We start from the raw sequence: 23083 nt of genomic DNA, 5'->3' as shown, positions 1-23083 counted from the left end.
AAACAGCTTGGAGAAAACCCATTTATGGCCTTGTCAATCAGATTTGTGAGTCATTGACAATATAATTATCTTTCTAGGCCATGCTGAGCACCAGCCATAATGCTGCCCTGGGCTCCACATTTTTAAAACTCATCATTCAGCGATCCCTGAATTGCAAATTTAGCCAATAAACAGATTAAACACTAATTAAACAAACCAGAGCAACATCAGTGGTTGCTCAGCTTCTTTTTTGTTACGATCATTGAAAGCACTCGACACAAAGCGGCGAGTCTTTACAAAGCCCTTGTTGCCATATGCACAAACAGACGGGAGACGTCGGGACACAAAAAGCTGATGAAAAAAAATAACAGGGAGGGGAAAGAAAAAAAATATACAGGACATGTCTACAGGGAAGGCTTAAAATAAAGAGGAACACAATCCCAGCATGCATTTGGGTAGGAGCCAGCTCACCCCTCCCTCCCCCACACACAGGCGGAGTAACTGGGAACAAATGCAGGGAGGGATTTGTGGAACGTGCCATGAACAGGCCGCCTAGTGATTGTGTGCTGGGTTCATTGTTCGGTTTAAATCGGTGTATTCAGCTGCCATGACTCAGATCTGTGATGCTGCACCTTCTTAACTGATCAAATGAAGAGATAGCATGACTGCTTTATCCTCCAACTGTAAGGAGCCATTATAAATTCTGACAAGGGGGGAAAAAAAAAAGAAAAAGCTTTAGTTAACTCAGGATCTGTGTAATTCCTCCTAAGGGGGTTTGTTACTATTTTGATCCAGTTTAAAGGGTTTGGCCTTTTCCTGAAACGGGGCCGTCTGATCAGGATTCCAGTGTTTCAATGCTTAATCAGCAGCAGAGAAACAAAAAATGATCACATCTATCAGATGTAAACTAAAAGCCTCTCTTCCTCATAAGCTGCCTCCGGACGGATGCTTACGGTTTGCGTTTCATGCCATGCGAGCCCATATGCTTCAAGTTCGAATCACTTCCCTGAGCAGCCATGTGGATGCTGAGTAACAGCAGAGTCATTTTGTACAAGCAGTGACCTGGATGAATGAGTGCCAGCACACGCGGGACTGGAGCGGATAACAGAGGACGAACAGAGATGAGGAAACTAATGCAGGACTGCTTCCACAAACGCCTAATAACAAGCGCAGGTGTCGGGAGTTCATATCCTGCATAAATATCGCCCACAGACGAGCTGCACTCGTCTCTGAAGTGAAATCCCTCAATGGTGACTGGCAGAGGTACAGTAATTATTGATCAGTCTTACTACAGGACCACCATAACCCACACTTGGGCATTTATGTTGCATAAAAGCAGCCTGGGCTAAGAATAAAGAATAAGGTTGTGGAAAAAAACAAGATTTTCATTTTTTTAAACCGTCAAAAAAAAGAGAAATCTGTTTGATTTACATAATTTACAGATTGTTCTAATGTAAATCATTCCAATAAGGTTTACTTATTTAAACTAGGATCATTTCTTTTACTGAAGGGAAAGAACTGTCCAACCCAGTCACTCCAAATGTAAAGCACTCTCGACTCCTCTGTAGGTAAGTTAGTGTCACAGCCACACCGAGACAAAGCTATCACTATACAGAAACACATCAATACATTTCTATTTCTTTGTTATTCTTCAAAAATACCAATTTGACAAATATCTTAAGGCAAACATATATTTGATTAAACTTTATTGATGAAGAGAGTAGCTTCCCCTTAGCAATATGTCTGAAATGTTCAGGATAATCTGCAACAAAATCCTTTCCATAAGTTCTGCTGTTATGTCAATTTTTACAGCCTTTGAAGGTTTCAGAGTTAAGAATGCAAGCTTTAAAAAAAAAAAGCAAAAAAAAAAACGACAATCAAAAAATACTTTTTGGTTTTTTTGAAATTACCTCTTGTAGTCTTCACTTAAAAGAAACCAAGTAATTGGCCTGGGACCCAAATCAACATCCACTTACTAGTTAGAAACAAAACAACAACAAAACAGTGCTTTTTCACTCCCCAAATGCACAAGAGGCATTAGGAGAGACCACAGGCCAGATTCGAACCCGGGTCAGCCGCGTTGAGGACTAAGGCCTCCATACTGGTAAAGCTTATATAAACAAAACAAAAAAAAAGGACGAGGTAAAAGTTTCTTGACATGAAGGTGAAAAAGACCGGGGATCCAAGTTAAAAAAGGGTCCCCGCGTTCTGGCGCACCTCGATCTTCTAGCTGGTCCATCATCACGAGTTGTTTTGCGCAACTGCGGTCATACAAACAAAACAGGCCAGTAAGGTACCAAAAAGGAAATACACAGTGTAGAGCGGATGTAGATTTGACCAATCAGAGGCCTCCTGTCTGCGGTCACCTACAATTGTGGAGAGGTGCACCACAGTGTCTGCAGAGGGGACGGAGCCACATTTGCATTCACTGCGACACACACGCAGTCGACCTGGTTATTGAGTATAAATCAGCCTTAACTTAAGACATTTGATTACACACGAGCTGATGAACACCTCAGAACCATGCAGAGCAGGACGACGCTGCTTCACTGAGAAAAAAGTTGCAAATTTTTATTTGGTTGATTTGGATTCTTTGTTCACCTTATTTGGACTGGCTACTAATTCAAATGAAATAAAGTAGATGTTTTAGACACTTTAGTTATGACCAATAAGTTCAGAGGGAAAAATAAATGGGAGGAGAGAAAAAAAAAAAATGTTGACCTCAATCCTCCACCATATTGAACTTTTCACAAAGCCCACGAAAATGGCAAAACGGCATCTTAATCACACCACAATAAGATAATCATATGAAGACTACCGGGCAATATAAACTGGGAAAAAAAAAAAAAAAAAAAATATGGGTTTACCCTGAAACGGGCAGGAAATAAGAACCTGCTGAAAGCTTGAAGGAATGTCCAAATTAAGATACCTCAGTGGCAGCATGATGCTGTGGGATATTCCCAAATGTTTCTAGATGTATAAATGTAAAAAAAAAAAAAGGAGAAGAAGCTGTGTACAGAAAAAGAGCTCTTCTCCCCTAAAGACCAAACATGAAAATCTCCTTAAGTGGCCTCAACCGAGCTCTGACTTGAAGCCAATTAAATATCCATGAGGAGACAAGAAAATGGATGTCTACTGACAGCCCTCGAATGAACTGAAAAAAGCTCAAGGGCATTACGAAAAGGAGCAGAACATAATCCTTAAAACCAGGTGTGTACAGCGAGTCATGTTATTTCATGCCCACAGGGTTCAAAGCAGTAGATGGTGCCTAAGAACCTTCAATCAGTGGAGTGTGAAAACAAAGGTTATGGGTTCAGTGAAACACTGAATCTTGCTTTTAGAAAAAAACAAGTTAAAGAACAGCCGATGAGGTAAAATGTGTTCGTATAGCTCTGTAATTAAGCAGGGAAAGGAGTTTAGTGCTCAGATAAAGTTTAGTACTAATGTCTGAATTCTGCCAAGCCACTCTGCTTGTGATGGCCTGTGGACTGAGCGCTTTTGTCAGGTTCATCCAGCTGACGGGATACCTTCAGACAGCACAGCGGCGCAGACAGAAAAAGTGACCTGATGTATTGTGACAAACTGAGAAGGAGGTGCACCCCAGCATGGGTCACCTTGCATCTCCAGACTGTGACCCCCCCTGAGACAGTAGCAGCTAGTGGGGCCTCACAGCAAACTGTCTTGGACCATTTTTATTAAAGTCAAGTTCTCATCTGAGCGGCTTGGTTCCTATTTAATAACACTGAATTAACACTCAAACAGCTTGTGTTAGGAAATGTATGATTTCTAGGCGGTACAGGTGCAGACCCGACTCTTTCAAACGCAACATTTATTACCAGACTGGCCTAGTATCAGCATCACAAAACTGTATTTTCAGCACAGAAGGGATAAAAATAGTAAATGAGTAAAGGACAAAGTACAGCAATGTGTGTGGAGAAAGTCTGTTTCTCTGGAGTTTTCTGCCCTATAAAACAACGAGAATATAATCAATTTTCGTTATTGTATCATCAGCATCTTCTGGTCTTGCTGGCATTACATTTTCCCTTGGTCTTTGGCAAGATATGAAAATGATCCAATTAAAGAAAGCTTATAAAAGCCGTGCTAATAATCATGTACTGAGGTATTAACACCAAATTAAAAGGGCAACATGTTCTGCTAACTTGACTATATTTCTTACTTTTTGTGCCGACGAGGAAACATTGCTGATAACGGAAAATGGGGGAGAAAAAAGGAAAATCCAAAATGATAATTGAAACACTGAATTTCTTCCCATCAGCCTTACTTATTCAAACTATCCTGACCCACTCTTCACACCATCAACGATTTTTAATTAAACTGAAGGTAAAGAGAAGTTGGTGACTCTTTAACTGACCTTGCTCAGAACGTGACATAATGTTTGGTGGCTGCATTTCTAACTAGCTTGAAAATGTTTAAAATCATCTTCAGCTTATATTTTCAATCTACTTTAACCATAACAGACTAAATCATCACCCTTTTCAGATCTCTGTGCTGAAAGGAGTCCAATCCTTCATGATTTAAATGTACAGCTTAATGTTTTTAATTTCATTTTGTCCAAAACCAAAACAATGCCAAACTCTTCTGCAGGTGGCTCTGGTTAAAGTTCATTCGGGACAAATTTCTTGAAACTATATTTGTCTTTATGTGCTTTGAAGGGATCATAATTCAGTTTATTAGTATAAACGCAGTGAAATCTTCACTAGTTTATGGGTAGAATAGTTACCATAGAAACGGAAAGTTGCCTACAATATAGTTTTAAAATTTCTTATAGGCACACCTTTACCTTCCCATGGATTTATGCAGTAACTCTATACATACTAAGGTGGAGTTGTAATGACAGATTTAATGGTTATAGTTTTATTTTATTGATGACAATCTCTCTCCCAACATCAGCTGCTGAGAAAGATGTGGGAGCAGACGTCATGCCCTCCTTTCAGAAGAGACCATGGCAAACAATAAAATAAATCCACAGGGTAAGTAAAAGTTTGGGGTAAATAAACAGAGAGGGAAAAAATGTTCTGGGTCACACTATCGAAACCAGAACTTAACACTCAGACCAACAAAAACGAGGTGGAGGTGTCATACTTTTATTCTGAACTCCATGCTATACATCTTTTTGCAGGTTTACTTTCGAAACACTAAAAAAAACAACAACAAAAAACGGAAAAAACCCTGATATCTTCTAAATATTTGATATGGACTTCTAGGATTCACTTACCTGAAATATACATGTAACCACCGTACACTGTCCCAGCATGGCCGTAATGTGGCTCATTCATTTTGGCAACATACGTCCATTCATTTGTCCTTGGGTTGTAGCACTCTACAGTAGCTTTGAAAAAACATAATACAAAAAAGTATTAGTAGAAAGTAGGTCAAGACGAATCTGAAGAGGACAAACCGAAGCAAATGAGGCCTTGGAGGGTCTCAGTGTGAGATCTAAAACACAGATTTAAATACAGTACACATTCCCTCCAGTGCTGTGTCCGCTGACTGCACGGGAAATTGGTAGATTATTAGATCCTTTATGCTAATGTACCGGGGTGGGGGGGGATCGGAGAGATCCAAGAACAGGAACGCTGTGATTCAGGAGTGATAATCACAGTCGAGCGATTGGCTGCTTGTTATGACCCTGTAACAAGCAACAAGGGCGCAGCAACACAATTACTTTGTGCTTGAAATAAGATCAGAACTGGGCTCAAACCACATTACAGTCTTTGCCATCAATAGCTCTTCATCATCATGGTTAAACGAACAAGGAGCAGGAGTTTATATCCTGAATATTCTCCAGTTATCAAGTCTGTAGTCAAGGCATTAAAAACTGTTTTACGTGCTGCATTCAGGAAATGAGTAATGGATTAAACAACTCGTTTTTAAACCATAGAGCCAAGGGTAAAACTGAACTGTTTAATGTTGTTCAGAGACAACGGCAGATACCAGGTGAATTATGAGAGCAGGAAACAAAACTTAAAAGATTCTGTGTAATCATACTTAAAGATTAATAAAACTCATGTAGAAAGTAAATTCAAGTAAAAGATGAAGAAAAATAACAGCTCAGTGGCTTCAATTGTTATCCATATTCATCATTATCTATTCTAACTCAAGCCTTGAAAGCCAGATTTCAATGAAATGACGATAATGGAAGTACAGCAAAACACATGTTTGTTCTCGCATTTTAAACGGCTTAATTAGCCTGAGGGGAAATAGGAGCTATGTGAATTAAAACATTGTATTGTCCTCCTCAAAACAAGAAATTCCTGCTGTGAATGTGTCTAGATGTCGTTCGGCATTTCTTTTCTAAAATTAGAGCATTCCAGAGGAGACAATAAAAATCACACCCATACGACCCATCCAGAGTAAAAAAAACATGGCGGATGGCACACCCAGAAATACATCAAGTCGGAACCACAAGCGGAGCGAAGGTATAGAAACATATGGCTGAATAAGGCGGGTCAGCAGACAGGCGCTGAGCTCTTTGCTCAAATTATATCCTAAAATAGGAGAAAACTCCTCTCCTGGTCTGCAGAAGTTATTTGGTCCCATTTAAGTATTGGGTGGCACCTCTTTGTGGTTTAAGGCTATGGGTGCAGAGGTCCCAGATTGGTTACTGGACATCACCATGCCAAAATTAAAACGTATAAACATGTACTCAGACTGATCTGCTCATAAGGTTTTATGAGTCAACATGCAAATATACAGCGTTTTAGTTTAACATTTTAGAAAGAAAGATTTCACCAACACTTAAAACTCTGAAGGGCGTGTCAGCTGCTGCCGCCATGCCTCCCTCTGTCAGCTCTGATCCTGTCAACGCTTTAGGCGAGTCTCAAGCTCTATAACTCAATGTCTTGAGCACCAGCATAAAGGGGCAGGAAATAATACTCCTCTGTGACAAAAGACAACAAAACCTACTCATCATGGGATGATCTTCCTCTGTGATTAACTGCAGCAGATTGGGAGCATATTTGTGAGTTCTTATGAATCATGTTGAAACTAGCTTCTTAAAGGGTGGGGAATTCATCCAGTATTAAAAGAATCTGCTTTTGTTTTAAAGTAGTTCAGGAAATATTACAGCTAATGGGTGAGCATAGCTTCTTCCACATTATAGACAAAAGAAGAAGCTACCGTAATTTTCGGACCATTAGCCGCACCTGAATATAAGCAGCAGAAGCTAAATTGCATCATTTGTACATATACAATCTGCACCGGACTATAAGCCGCAGATATTTTATGTTTAATGTCCGTCTTTCTCGCTGTCGTTCTTCTCGTACCACTCGTGGTAAAAGTCTGCTTCCAGAGGACCTCCGCATTCCCCCGCGTGTGGCTACCGTACTTGTGTGTTGAAGCAAATGTGACGTGAACATGGTGGATGGTAAAATGCATAGATTTAGGTATTAGCCGTTAGCTGTAAAAGTCCATAGATAAGCCGCATTGTTATATAAGCCACAAGGTCGAAAAATGGGGGAAAAAGTCGCGGCTTAAAGTCCGAAAATTACGGTAAATTAAAGACAAAAACTCAGAAATAAAGTAAATCTCAATAAGGAGCTTTTGGTTCAACAACAAAAAAAAGGGTTTATCCATTATAAAATATAGGGATGCTGTACCTTAATTATTAATGCCTAAACTTCCAGGTTTAGAAATTAATCAGTTTGCTTCCGTTTTGGAATCTGACAGCAGACCACTTTGGACCAGAAACTTCCTGGTTAAAGACGGTTAAAGATTAAATCCTACATCAGGGAACCCAAAATATGGCCAATCAGGTACGGGTCATTTCAGTTTGGTTGGCTAACAACAACTTTTATCTTAGTTATCGCTGGTGTTAAGGAGGAGCTCGGCACTCTGGGTCAGATGACGCATCAAGAAATGGATGCAGGCCTCAAGCTACACAGGAGAGTTTTTGAGAAGAGCAGCCGTCCTCAGAGATCAACTATGAGTGCTTAGTGCTGAATATTCTGCTGAAAAATATTTTCATACATCTCAAATTAAGCTATTTGGGTCGAACGTTACAGTGATGCTTTAAAAGTGATTAATTTCCTGTCTTGTATTTAACATATATTTTTGATTTTGTTGATGATTAAATTTTAGCCACCTGCCTAGGCTTTGATATCTGTATGTCATGTAAATCAGTAAATCATGAAACATATTTCAGAGTTTGGCTTCTAATTCCACATCTCAATCCGCTTTATTTTATAATCTTAATATTTACATTTTACTTCAGAAGCAGCTTCTTTATAAAACAAATTTGTTAATTTAGTAGAAATGAACTAATTATCAGTCTGTGTTTTGTTTAAAAGCTCTGATCCAAGGAGCTCAAGCTAAAGTAAAGCCAAAATAAATATACTTAATAAGTTCTTCTTAATTCTAATAAACTTGAAGATTAGCTTCGAGATGAGGTTATTTAATATAAAGGGTGTAAATTAAATATCAAATCACAGAAATTGCTCAAAACTTCTGAGTTTTCATTCTTCATTTCTTTCAACCACAAATGTTATTCATTTCGAGACCTTTCAATGCAAGTTAATATCTAAATGGGTATGCGTGTGTGCAAATAACTGAGACTTCTTATGCAAATATTGCAATATCAGATTGCACATCAATAATATTAAAAGACTGATTGAAAAGCAAAATTTGTGAGCTGGCATTTCCAATTAAAAATACAGCCTTTAAATGCCAATAAAATAAGGAGGAAAGCACACTGCACTAGATACCAACATCTCACACAGACAATAACACTGGAAAAGCTAAAGGTCACGAAGAGTTTCGGAGGTGTTTATATCACCATCTAACGTCCTACAGTTCCTTTGTCCTGAAATCAAAAGGAAAAGCAGCTGTTAATGCAGAACTGACTGCTTTTGTCAAGGATTTTTAACTTGAATGAAATCTATCACACTTTATTAAAGGAATTTTACATTTTTTAGTTTTTTTCTATTGAGTTTTACCAACAGACTTAAAATTTCAATTCTCACTAATGCAGCTCTATTTTTTAAATGTAGTGACCAACAGACAATAAAAAAAATAGCCAATTATCATATAAATGTCAGAATAATTCAGTTTAACTAATAATCTGGTCCTTAACAAAATAGGTAATGATGGGGTCCTTTGGGAGATAATTTGCTTGATTTAAAGCAAAAGAGAGAATAATTAGGAGGTAGATAAACTTACCGAGCTCCCCAGCAGCATTCCTTCCACCGACAGCGTAGAGATGTCCCTTGAGAGCGCTGAGATGGAAGAAGGTGCGTTTCTCATTAAGGCATGCCACCTGGATCCATTTGTTGTAGCGGGGGTCATACCGGAACACCGTGTCTACTGCCGTTTTTCCTTTGGTGTCATAGTTGCTTTGGCCACCCACAACATAAAGAAAGTTGCCGATGACTGCGATACCGTGCTGGTAGCGAGGGGCGTCCATGGGAGCCAGCGCCTTCCACTCGTGAGCTTTCTCATCAAAGAGTCGCAGCTCCTTGCTAACAACGAGCTGCTGGCGCAGAACACCTCCCAATGTGACCAGGTGGGCACTGTCTGAGCGAATGGCTGTCCGTTCAGACTGCATTACCGGCTGCATGTAGGGCATCATTTGGTAATTGCTAGCTTCCAATAGAAGGTTGACACAAGTGTTGTCTGTACGCATAAAATCCACTGTTTGTACATGATTAATGAGTTCCTGTGGGTTCATGAGGGGAAAGCGAATGTTCTTCATGAGCTTTGCTGCATATTCCATCCGGCCGTCCTCGTACCGCAACCAGCGGCAAGCAGCCTTGAACAAGTCCAACTCAGTGCAGTGTTTCAAGCTGTTGCTGGACAGCACAAAAGCCAGCCTTTCAAACGGCAGCTTGACAAACTCTCCAGTGCCAAGTAAAGAGGGGAAGTTCTTCAGGATGAAGTTGTTGACATATTTGTCCACCTCTGTCAGGTTGTACGTGTTCGCAATTCGCCCAACCTCAACGCAGTTGTCAAGCGAAACCTGCAAAACCGAGAGAAGAACAAGTCAAGACAAAATCTTGCAGCCATGCAGGTCATCAAAGAGAACACGTTGGCTTGAATTTCACATACTTTAAAGAATTTTAACCATTAAAACATCTCATTAGGTTGTGATGAAACAAAAATGATGAAGGTAAGAGATGCATGAATCATTTTTGCAAGGTGCTGTATTTACACATTTTAAATAGTCAAACTCAGATTTTTTTTTTTGGTTGTCCTGGCTTTCTAATGTTCCTAAACATTATAAAAAAATAAAAATAAAGATCAACAAAACCTTCAGAATTCTGTTTAAAAATAGGATGCAGGATTCTCTTAAGTAATTTTGCAATAAGCTCTAAAGTAATGCTTTTGTTATTGTCTTACCCCAGAAATGAGAAAAACCTTGCAGAAGTCCAACACAGGAAGGATTTGTAAGAAACTGGCAGCTTCCAGTGTGTCCTGCAGGTTCTCCATGTTGAGTGACAACTTTGCAGTGTAGATAAAGTCGATGATCTTCTTGAGGCCTATTCGATTAACTCCATGAAGCTTGATGCACATTAAATCCTGCTCTTTCATTCCACCTGCATCATGGGGGAGTAGGAGAAAAAAAAATTACTGCATAGGGTCAAATTCATTACAATTATAGATCACAGAGACAGTGGCTATTTCGCTTCCCTCGACAAAAGCTAATTTTTTGAACAACTACTTAGAAAGTCTCAAAAGTTAAGAAGGACCCGCATTAAACTTTATAAAACTCCGGAAAGGGCAGATTCAAAGGTAAGTAATCTATCCATCCATCCATCTTCTTCCACTTATTCCATTAGGGTCATAGTGGGGCCAGTGTCATCTCCGGCAGTCTATGGGCTGAACACCCTGGACAGGTTGCCAGTCCAGTTAGTAATCCAGCTGCAATGGTTTCTACATGGATTAACTGATCAAAACTCCAAAGCCGAAGAAACAGCTCGTAAAATATTCCTTAAAGTTTAGCCCAGATGATTCGCACTATCCAGAGAAATAGTCACCAGACAGCATAAAAGGTTCTGACTTTAAATAAGAACGTTTTGGTTGTTGCTGCATCCACCATGTTTGCAGCCCCCACAAACCCCCAGGAAATAAATAAAAGCTTATGGGGGGGGTGAAAAATGGTGTGGATGATCTTACAGCAATTTCAGCACACAAAGGAAGGAAGGATGGATGGATGGAGAAGGTAGCAGATAATTCTAGATGAAGAACTGAAGATGAAATGAAGATTTCCAAACCAGGCCACAGTCCCAAACACACAGCCATTGAAAGCCTAGGAGAGTAAAGGACAAACTTGGAATGGTCTGGGTCAGCAGACCTGTGCCATATTGAAAATCTATGAAAAGTACCATTCAGGGCCCATAACCTCAGTTATTCCATACAGAAGACATTGTTGAAAAAGCGTTTTCTACAAAGCATGAAGGACATTCTAGAAAGCACATTCAATGTCAATTCCTTTTGACCGTCCAATTTTCTTTTACCGTTAACTTCATATGTGGACTAATGTTGTAGAGCTCTGGTGTGAATATTATGGCCCCATTAGAAAAATCATAAACGTGCTCAATACTTATTTTACCTGGTTTATGTTATTGGGTTGAACAGTGTGAATGTATTGCATTTGGATATAAAATCCAACCTAATATTGCAAGCCTTCATATCATTATTAGAGGTCTGTGCAGGTTAATTAAAACATAGCTTTGCCACACAGTCATAAATATGCAACACATTTTTAATCAATCAGAATAATTTTGAATGAGTTTGAGCAGAATTTATGCATGTGTCATTTCTAAGTATTTCATAGCATACCACTTATAAATACCCACTCAACCTTGCAAAATTGGAACATAGTTTGGCTTTTTCATGTGGCAGCAAAAACTAATAGCAATAAATATCTCAAATTTTTAATTATTTTTTTTAACAATCTTGATTCAGAGTACATCTAATGTCATTAGCTGAACCTAAATAAGTGACAGGTCTGTCACTTCTCAAACATGAACCATTTGAATCATTATGTTGGTGACTCGATAAGAGTGTACAGGTTGGAAAAGCCTCCATGGAGTACACTGCAACCTGCAAGAGGAAAAAGTTAAGATGTTAAAAAGCTATCAATCATAGCTTAATTAACGAATGTCTACTAACTTTCCATAAGGTGTGGACAGAAAAAGAGGATAAAATATCATATTCAGACAATTCATAACATGACATGATTTATGCGGTCTGAAGTCCAGCACTTGGTGAATGATTAAAATCAGTTAAGAAAACCATTTTGAATCCTTTTTAACTGTGACGGACAAGAAACAGCAACTGCAGATCTGTGTTGCAAAGAAGCTTGGATTCATCTTTACTCTCCCTGCAGCTTTAAAAATGGCTAAATCAGGCAGTGGAACTGCACAATTTATCGATTATATATCTAGCTCATCTGATGTGCATTAATACAATTGCAAGGATCTGCTTGGGTGCAATATTTAGGCGGTTAAAATATCTCAGCTGCAATGCAGATAACATCTGTGTTCATTGATAGACCTTCACTGATCACCAGACCAAGGTGAGCAAGAGCTTAAGGCAGTGTTTGTGTGGGTATATATATCCTTTGGGAAAATTAGGGTTAAAATCTTCTTTGCAATTCCAATATTTAACAAAAGCTTTGCAATATCATAACTCCTTTATGCTTTTCATCCCTACTGCAGTGTTATCTGTGGATCAGAGTTTTCCTTGGAAACGCAGATTGAGTTATTGTCACCACCCACAAATGTGTGAAGCTATGCGGACACATATAGATCAAGCTATAGCAGCTATACATAGCTATGGAACCAGCTCATTGTGCTCATATACGGACAATGTAGAGAGAACAGAAGGCTGCAGATCAACACACAGCATGACGGGCACCGCTCAGTCTGGGTCTACTTCATCAGTTTACACTAATACTAAGCAGATAAAAATGCCTAAAATTAAAACGAATAAAAACCTGACAACATACATTATTGCTATATATATTTATGTTATATAAGGCTATATAAAGGGTTTTGAATCGGATTTCTGTGAACTGAATACATTTAAACTACTGTTTGAATTTCTTGCTCACAAAGTGTATAAAAATGAAAAGCTGAGCACATAAGGGGATAGTTTGAATATTTATATTTAAGTATTAACAACTTAATATTCTAAAATTTAAACGTTCATGTCTGTGGTATACAATGGTGTGGATTAACATACATCTAGGATGTATATAACCATCAGGCTTGTTGTATACTTATGTTTAGAAAGCAGAGCTTTCTGTCTGGGGAAATTCTTTAAGGCAACATTTTCTAATAATTGGCGCTATATAAATTAACTGTACTCTATTAATTGCACTAATCCTAATAGTGCAATAGGATAACCATCTGTCACCATTAACAAAACTATTAAGGATAAACTATTTAAAAGTGTATCCATGAGGCCCAATTTCCACAGTTTAAATTAATCTCCAAGTTCAACATGAAAGCCAGAAAAACAAACAGTTCAGCCAATCAGAGGGAATCTAAGTATATGACAGGAACCAAAGACATGATATATACGTTTAAAGGATGTTTGAAGTTCTGTTGCTGTTAAAAGTTCTTTTGAGCAGAAGGTAAACAAACCAAAACATTTATTTCTCTATGGGGAAACAATTACAAGGAACATCAATGCAAAATAATGACTAATACATTAACTGGGAGTAATTTAAGAAAACAAAACAAAAAAACAAAGGGAACATAAATACATTATGTGCATTTGCTTATTTGTGAGCATATTCTCTGGTTTATAGGACCCACCTGTGAACATAGCTTTGAAGTAGTCGGAGGATGAGGCCATCATTGCACGATGAACAGGAAAAGCTTCATCGCCGTCCCCAGCAACCAGCGTCACGTCACACAGCAAACCTTCTATTCTCAGCTGATCAAATCCCTAAATCCAAAAGGGAAGGGAGGTGAGAGTTATACGAGCAGCAGGAAGTGTTTCTGGCTTCAGCTTAGGGGGCCTAAATTAAGTAGTGCCCCCCCTTTCCAGTGACTCCTTAGCTTAGTCAATAACAGACCAAGAAGATCACGTGCTAACCGAAGCTCCTGGTGACTGAAGTAAATTTAACTCACCATTTCTGTCATCTCCCAAGAGAATTATTGACATTGCACTAACTTATGCACACTTGTTTTTTTCTATCTACTGTATCAAATGAAACAAGGGTTTTGGTAGATCGTACAAACAGCCTGAAAACCACTCAGTGTTCGAGCAACATAAACCACTATAATCACTGGAGAAAATATGCATCAAAACTCGTCACTAGAAATAGATTCCAGGATCAGGAGGTAAGATAGGCTTAAACAAATCATTATAATCCCCCTATTGTGCTTTGACAGCAAAAGATTAATGAATAGCAAAGAAAAAAGGCAGACAGCTTCTAATTTAGAAAAAACACTGAAGACCAAGGACAACCACTGCAGCAAAGATCATGGTCCACCACATTTTCAGACTGTCCTTCATTTCACCCACATACAGGGTTACCCATCAATATGAAAAGACAACCAGATAAAAAATAAATAAATAAATCTAGCCTTTAGTTGGGAAGCATTTATTCCCAAAAAACACACCAGTAGAACAATTTATTTAAAATGTACAAAAATAAAACACCTAATGAAATGTAATTGAAGCAGAGTTACATTAGAGAAATGTATACTTTCATCTTGAATGTTCACTGCTACCATGGGGTCACCAAGTCTCCATGACAACCATCACATACCATTTACATGCCAACCAGTTCAGGAGTAATATCAGAAAAGAAAGTCTTTTAATGCCTAACGACAATAAAAGGTAAAAAATGCAGAGAAAGGATAGAGAGTCTGACTAAAACAGAGCTTTTAAAGGAAAAAGCATATATGTAATAAAGGTCCTCTTATCCAGGTACGGTGGTGGATCTGTGATTCAAACCCGTCTTAAACCAAATTCAACATTAACAATGAATAGCAAAAAGAGCCGAAATGAATGCTCTTCATGTGATTTTTAGGCACGGCTTCTGAATGCACTGATGTCTCAGCGAATGCAAGGATCAAGCGGACGTTGCAAGACAAAGTAAAAAAATAGCAAATATATGTCAAAATATCAACTGGCTGATGTTTCAAACTACCTCTACTTTACATTCCTTTTAAATAATCTTTTAGGAGATGTTTGCATTCTTTTCTCAAAGGTACAGGCCTCTTTGTTGAGAAAAATAAAATGTAAACCTAAGTCTGCCTGTTCTACAGTCTGACAAGTATGCATGCAGATATTGTAGATGAGGCAGTTATTTTAAGATTATGCATCGTTTCTATCTATCGTATAATGTAATACAGAGATCACTGCCTCTCAACCAACAGTCAAATAAATCCCCTAATTAAACCTGCTGTAATTAAGAAGGAGAATTAATTCGCATAATTTTCTTGCATAAACCAGAGAGTGTGCTCACCTGAAGAACCACAGAGCTGTGCGTATTGCTAGTGAAGAATCGCGTGTTTCCGGTCTTCGATGCCTGAAGGTGAGCCGGGATGCCCATTTCCCCATAGCCTAGAGCGACTTTCATGTGAGGGTCGTCGTCCTCCACGAGGGATCTGAGAGAGAATAATACATCTTAAGCCTTAAACTCTTGAAACAAAAAAAAACAAAAAAAGTTGACGGGCTACAGAAGCATCAACGGAATCCCATCCCGCTTTTCAGTACAGAATAAAAAGGTCCCGTTTTTGATCCTCTCAAAGTTTCCATCTCAGTTTCATCCTCACTCAGTTTTAAGTTGTTCTCCTTCTCCTGCTACACATTACCACTCTAATGGCAGGGGTCCCTTTAACTGCACACCAAATATCAAAAGACAAACAAAAAGGCAGCCCATTTGCTCAAACTAGCGACACAAGCCTGAGGTAACTGTTGTAGTAAAAGGTTTTCCAATCTGCAAAACTCTTTAAAAATGTGTATGATTTTTATAAAAGCATTAGTTGGACAAACAGCCCTTTAGAAAGACCTTTATTTCACTGCGTAAACAGTATAAGATCAACATAATTTACTTTAATGTGCACCTTTAAAACCATTTGCATAAAGAATAAAAAAAAAAAAAAAAAAAAAAACAGAAACATAACAGCATGGTTTAAAAAGTAGTTTGAATAATTTGGGCTACATGACATTTCCCAGGGGAAAAGTAACTATGAGAATCCCTATATGGGATCAACATTTCTTCATTTAAAATTACATAGTCATAATACATGACATTTTAAAAATGTATATGCCAACTCACTCCGGTTGCATACAATGCTTGTTCTCAAAAAGGACCACATCCTGCTGGCTTACTTTCTTTACTTTTGTGTTTTCAACTTTGTTTGCTCAATTTTTTAGTAACTAAAGATTGATAAATTGTAATAACAGCACTGCTTGACCTGGGAAACGATACTGTGCATATGCATGGTGGATAAACAAGGAAGTAATGGGAATAAGCAAATTAGCACGTCGTATTTTAGAAATTATAAATAAAAGTCCAACATCCAGTGAGAAAAACAAAAGCTAAAGCTGTGGAGGATGTTGACTGAACCTTCTTACTAATACGTATACAAGAGAGAGCAACACTATTCTTTTGCTACGTTCAGCCCTTAAGTGCTGGAAGAAGCAAAAAAAGCTTCTGCTGCTTCATTTTCGATGCTTGTACACATTAGGAACTATCGGAGGGAAAACTATATTATAAATGGATTGATTAAAAAAACAAAACAAAAACAGAGCAGGTGTGTGTGTGTAGGGTTTTCTATCACAGCTGCTAGAAACCAGAAGACTCCTCCAGATCCATTTCAGGTTGGCCCTTAGACCACGCCGAGGACACGCTGAGGCAGAGGACAGTCTGGCTCTATTAGGTAGCTGTCATCTTGATTTCTCATAGCGTTTCTGCCAGCAAATAGTGCACACATTTGTTTGTGTCTTATCATTGCACCTGGTTCTGGAATTCTATTTAGGCTGTAAAATGACTATCAAACAGCATCAGGATGGATGCTTTATTTGCTTAACCTTACTTAAACAAGGCCAAATGTTTTTCCTTTGTCTTTGTACAGGCCTACAATATGACAATGCCATTTTAAATCCAAAAAGGGTTTCTCCAAATACCATAAGTTACCCATTTTCTATCCCTTATGAAAACTACAAAATCAGGCAGCTTTTCAAATCCATTTTTGATAAGTTTATTAATTCAACAGATGATTGCAGAAGAGATCACAGACACACACCGATGGACAAAAGCTTCCTAAAAAGTACAGCCTCCTTATTCTTTCCCTTAGACAACTTCATGGTTGCATCCTTTGTCCAGGTAAACACCTGGGTGTTTATACTCCTTCACTTCTTTTCCTACACTGGTAACATTGTTTGATCCGTTTCTGTTTCCCATGAAATTTTTGATATTTGATCATCATAGTAGTGTTCTTTTACCCTGACTTTGTTAACCAATTAAGAAATAACTATTAGAAAATGATGGCAATAATGTCTATTCTAAAAGCAGTGGAAATAAGATCTGTTTTTATTGTAATTAGCCATGATACAAATGGTTTTTATTGCTCTCAAACTGTTCACACTGAGCAAATGTCTTAGTCGTCTCGTTAAATATTGCTATGCAGCACCCTTCAGCAAGCATCGCCTTCTTAAGAATTTAATTAAATGAAAAGTCTAATTTGAAAGCTCTCGTTTTAGAAAGAAGAAAGTGTGAGAGGTGTGATGATAAACCTACCATACTGCTGCCGTTTAGCATGTGGCAACACCTCGGACTCCAGCAGAATACTAATGAGCCATGAAGCGCACTCTACAACTAAACTATTTTTTTAAAGAATTTATATTTTTTAAATTCTTGTGACTGAAATGTGTGGTTAACATGCAAGGATTTAACATCACAACAAAGCTGTTTAAAATCCAGTAAAGGCCTTTTGGGTCCAAAGCATAGATATTGCTGTGTTTTTCATAATCCACAGGTTCTTGTTTTCCATGACGGCATTGCAAAAAGCATTTAAAGGGATAAAGACTGTGATCCCAGTAAGACCTCAATATGTGATGTAACCTGCTGCAAAGTCTAACTGCTCCTCAGAGATTAAATGTGTGAATATGATCATACTGTTCCGGAGGGACTATCCTCCTCATTACAGTACGTACAAAACAAGAAAAAAAAATGTATGAACAAACAATCTGCTACATGAAGTTAATTTTTCTTCTAAAAAGGAACCCAAACAGGTCGACCTTTGCCATGGCTGTTTAACTGATTTTTAAAAATAAAAATCACATTTTATTTGAGTAAGAAAATCCTTTTTCTGAAAGCAAAAAAGCTAAAAAGGATGAGCTTATGAGTTTAATTTTTAATTTTTTAAGCCAATTTAAAAAGGTTATCCATTAGCTTGTTAACAATTTGCTTAGAAACGATGTATTTTCTAAATAAAAGGTTTTTCAAACAGGACGTGTATAAAAAGTGGATAAAAACCAAGCTTAAATTATTACAGCTATTCCCAAAAGGAGCTCATAGAGATAACAGTAGTCAATGAATGTTGCATGGTGGTTTTCAAAGTGTTCATTTTCATGTGAAGATTGGCCTGGTTTCCATTAAACATTCTCAGCACAAATGACTTGCTCAGCAGGGTTTTAAATGGGAGTCTTCAAACAGGCCTATGAGCAGGCAGTGTTCGTCAGATGCTAGAGACTAATGCTTTTTGAATGGACTATTTATATAATGAAGTAATTTAAAATCCTCGCCTGGTTGAACAGTTGAGAGGGATTCTGAACACTGTAAGAGGTTCTCTGTACTTTTAAAGAGTTATTTATTCCCTTTAGATGCAAAGAGGGTTACTGTTAAAGCCACTGAAATTATTTTTATTGGTATCGGACGACTTGAAATGTCAGAATAGGACTATACAGTATATTTAAGCAATATATCCCTTTGGCTGTGCCCCTTCCACTAGCTGCACAATGCAGTAAAGGTAGCTGAAAATCAGTTGGTACATCAAAGTATAAAAAAAAAAGGGGGGGCACCCCATTTTACTATCATAAGAGTTGTTCCATTTTCAAAGTATGCTACCTTGGCATCAGCTTGTTATTGTAGCCTTATTCTGGAAGAAGCAAAACAACAAAAACAGTATTTTGGGGAGGGTTACTTTCACGTTACCGTAGTTGAAAAAAAAAAAAAAAAGCATCAGTAATTGTTGTAGGGATGTGGAGAAAATCATTGCCAATATTCCGATCAAAGTCGTCATCTAGGAAATGCTAGCTACAGCCACACCACATCGTGATGAGAACGGGTAATCTGTTTATAATAAATAGGTTTCTGTCTGTTGCTACTGATGGTGTTAGATGTAGGAATGACCAATAAAACATCTTGTGATAGACACTAATATCGATGTCCGACAACGTCCGAAAACATTTTCTTATTTTCATAAACTTGAATCGAGAACCACATGGCATTCTGGGGAATAGAGGCTAATATGAAAGCATATAACCTCTCCAAATTACACGCCCAAGCTAAGCAAGCTTAGCGACAGGGCTCCAGAAGCCCTAGTTGGACTGTTTTATAAGAAGGCATCATAGTGAGCAGAGTTTCTAATTGAATTTCATTTACAAAATATATTGTCATTCAAATAAATTGATGTGAAACATCACGATAAAGACAGTGATTTACACCCCAATTATTTAGTCGGTAAAAAGAAATGAAAAATATTTCAGAATTGAATTAACCTTGATAAATAAAACGGGGATTAGGAAGGGAAAAAAAAACTTTTTGCAAGTTTGTATTGCGATCCTCCAAGGTAATCTTAAAGATGTAGAGTGATGTTTTTATTTTCGTGATACATTTTTATTTTTTCCATAGGCCAGTAGTTATCTTTGGTTGACCACATCCTGCTTACTTACAATTTGTTATTTATTAAACTTTTTTAAGTAAATCAAGCTCTCTCTGTACATTTACAAAAACAATGGATTTATTATACTGCACATGTGTGCAGAGAGTGAATTAGAGAGAGTAAAGAGTTAGGACCTCCCAGTAAAGCAGGGAAGCAATAAAAGAGCTAAAGATCCAGAGTTAAATAATGCAAATTAATATTTGATTCCAAGAGGAATACAATCCAAATGGTGCTGGGAATACAGTGAGAATGATGTTCAGTGAAGCAGTAGCTAAACCTGCTGGAGATAGGGCACAGGCCCCACCACAACCCTGACAAGGACTAAGCTGGAGAAAATGGATGGATGGACATTTGACATGCTTCACTTAACATTCAGAAAGGTAAAAAGAATAAAAAAAAAACAAAAAAACACAAAGATACAAATTGTACTTCCACAAGAGGTAAATAAAACCCAAGTAAAAATATGTAGTCTGACTAAATGTGCTCAAGATCTGCTACAGACAAGATGGCCAACACTTAAATGTGGGACTGGTTAAAAGGTCATGTCTCACACAGAGATGGGGATGATTTACTAAGTCTAACAGGAGCTTTTGGACAACACTACCACTAGACACTGATACAGCAGTCACAATCACAGTGACACAGAGTACAGGCAATGCACTTGAACAATTACCCCGTCAGGTGGTAAGTCGGAGTGAGGAGAGAGTGGGTTGTCCAAACCATAAAGGAGTGTTGCTGGCTGCCGGGACGGAAACAAGAGAGACAGAAGCTACAGTTCCAGCATCAATTATATGCTTTCCTTAATCGGACACAAAACGGTTTATGAAAGATTTAAATAATCTATCATTATGTCTTTGGATCAATATCAGCGATACAAATATGATCAAAACATGACAAAATGTAGACAAATTACCGTGCAAAACACAAAATTCGCACCCTATTATTAGATTTGGTTAACCCTGCCTAAAATTGAAATGTGATGGTTTAAAGCAGCCAACATCATTAATTGTATGTGGAACACACCAAGCAACCAACATCTTCCAAATAATGTAGTAAGATTTTTATGGTAGCTAACGTTTTCGCAATAAAGTAAGATGTTTTTCAGTTATTGTTAAAAGTTATTAAAAAAACTTAATGCAATAGCCAGTTTAGAAACATTTCATTATCATAACTTTAGCTAGTAATAGGGTTGTCAAAAGTATCGATACTCAAAAAAGTATCGATACTGAAACGTTGTATCCGGATACAATACTCGTTTTCAAAAGTATCGATACAGCCATTTAAAGTGCAGAATAGTGGAAAATGCATTTTCTGAACACTGTGTGATTGAATAATTCTGTGCATTTTTCAGTTTCAGACTTTTTTTGTAACAGGTACAGCTGCTGAGAATTATTTTTGTTTAACTGGTTTGGCCAGTGTCATTGTTATGTGTGCAAAACATAGCCAAGGAAAGAACACTTAATTTTAATTTTGTAAGTTTTTTATCAAGCTTGCTTAATATTGTGCACAGCATATTGTTTTTTTTATTTGATTCTTGTATTTTTTTTTAGTAATGAAAATATTTCTGTTGAATTTTAGAGTCCTTGTTTTGTGGTATCGAAAATGGCATCGAGTATCGAATATTTTACTTAGTATCGGTATCGAGTTGAAAAGTTTAGTATCGTGACAACCCTAGCTAGTAATGATATAAACATAAACAGGGCTGCAGTTTCTGGAAATCGATGATCTTTTGCCGTTTTTGTGCACTTTGTTCAACAAAAGTAGGTTTGGTACGATACCTTTACCATAAAAATATCTCAATAATATTACCTATGCAGCGATTTGACATTTCTCTTTTTTCTCAAGATGTTTCTTTAGAATATTGCTCAGGAATTTGGTTATATGGTCGTGTTTTTATCATGTTTATTACAGTTTCTATACTTTTTATATTATACAAAGAAAATTTATATATAATATATTAGCGAAGAGTTGTGCAAATGGTTGAAATACTTATAAAGTTACTGATTAGGGATTTTATTTAGGTTATTACTTCCCTGACAGGTGTTAAATTTTTGGTTTAAAATAGATTTTCATTTAATAAAAATTTAATAAAAGCCATACTTTAAAATGTTGATAGAAGGATAGACAAATGAACAAAACACTAATTACTTTTTCTTACAATAGTTTAATCTTTGAAATGATAAATTGTTTAAGCCTTATCTAACCTAGTCATCTCCTAGCCTAAATGTAAGTAAACCACCTTAAGAGCATATTTACTGTATGAATTCAATTTAAGAACATTCAGCAAATTAAAGCTTTTTTTTCTGATCGTATGTTTTTGAGTTTAGCTTAAAACAAACAAACAAAAAAAAATTTTTAATTTACAAACACTCATCCAATTTGTAGCTTTTTTGTTTTGATTAAATCCAACACTTTATTAATTTATTCAAAAGGTATTCTCAAACATGTCCTTTTAGCTTTGCTAAAATAATTTAATTAAAACAACATTTCTAAATCAAACTTTTTAAATTTATGTCGATTCAAATTGAAAGGGTCATATTTTGTTCAGATACTGTTCCTGGGTTAAAGAGGGACAAAAAAAACAATCAAATAAAAAATTTAAAAAAAGAACACTTGCCAAATCGACTCCAACACCAAGGTCAAAATCAAATCTCAGACCAGGATGATCGAAGAGGAATTCTTGGCATCTCAAAAATGATGTTGATAGTCCCTGTATGAAAACGTGTCCTAAAAGACCTTGGGAAGAAATTCTCCCTCATCTGGTTCAAAGATCTTTAGAAACAACTGAGGAAAGAAAGCTTTCCCTCCCTAATTTATTGGAAATGCATTTACTCTTTTATAAATTTACTAAATATGAAAACATACGTTTTCCAACTGAGTTTTCTACATTTAGACAGCAGAGTTAAGGAACGTATAACCCAGCAGGAGAAAACCCCCAACAATCAAGAGATATTGCAAGTCGTGTTGGAGAGGAAATCCCCATTTGTCTCTTTATCGGATTAATAAAAGGCTCTGATACTGAAAAGTCCTTTCAATCACTGACAACAGAAAAGCAATAAAGCAACGTGCTGACCAACCTCTGACCAAAGAGAAACACACAACTCATGTCAGCAGTGTTGAAGGACAGTTTACCATGATTTGATTGAACGGTGCTGTCGGCAGGTCACTTTCACCGGTGTTATAAGTCCTAAAAAAAAAGGTAGTTCCACAGATCTGTGAAAATGGTGCAAAGC

General features: G+C 37.3%; 1 protein-coding gene across 4 annotated transcripts in view; it reads right to left on the bottom strand.

Moving 5' to 3' along the window:
- Positions 1–23083, bottom strand: part of klhl13 (kelch-like family member 13) — a 40382-nt gene that overhangs the window by 1110 nt on the left and 16189 nt on the right. For 2 of the 4 annotated variants that reach the window (XM_038289093.1, XM_038289092.1), the window contains 6 exons: positions 20524–20589; positions 15425–15566; positions 13761–13893; positions 10333–10529; positions 9157–9952; positions 5216–5329 (listed from right to left, as the gene is read on the bottom strand). In XM_038289093.1, the coding sequence (XP_038145021.1) occupies positions 5216–5329; positions 9157–9952; positions 10333–10529; positions 13761–13893; positions 15425–15566; positions 20524–20589 (1448 nt within the window). The remainder of the gene's footprint in view (positions 1–5215; positions 5330–9156; positions 9953–10332; positions 10530–13760; positions 13894–15424; positions 15567–20523; positions 20590–23083) is intronic. The other 2 variants (XM_038289095.1, XM_038289094.1) reach the window with 1 other exon arrangement.

The sequence above is a fragment of the Cyprinodon tularosa genome, unplaced genomic scaffold, assembly GCF_016077235.1.
Source record: "Cyprinodon tularosa strain WSP-4 unplaced genomic scaffold, ASM1607723v1 ctg263, whole genome shotgun sequence".
NCBI classification, from domain to species: domain Eukaryota; kingdom Metazoa; phylum Chordata; class Actinopteri; order Cyprinodontiformes; family Cyprinodontidae; genus Cyprinodon; species Cyprinodon tularosa.
Note: the sequence above shows the minus strand (reverse complement) of the source record. Positions and strands in the feature narration are given on the sequence as shown.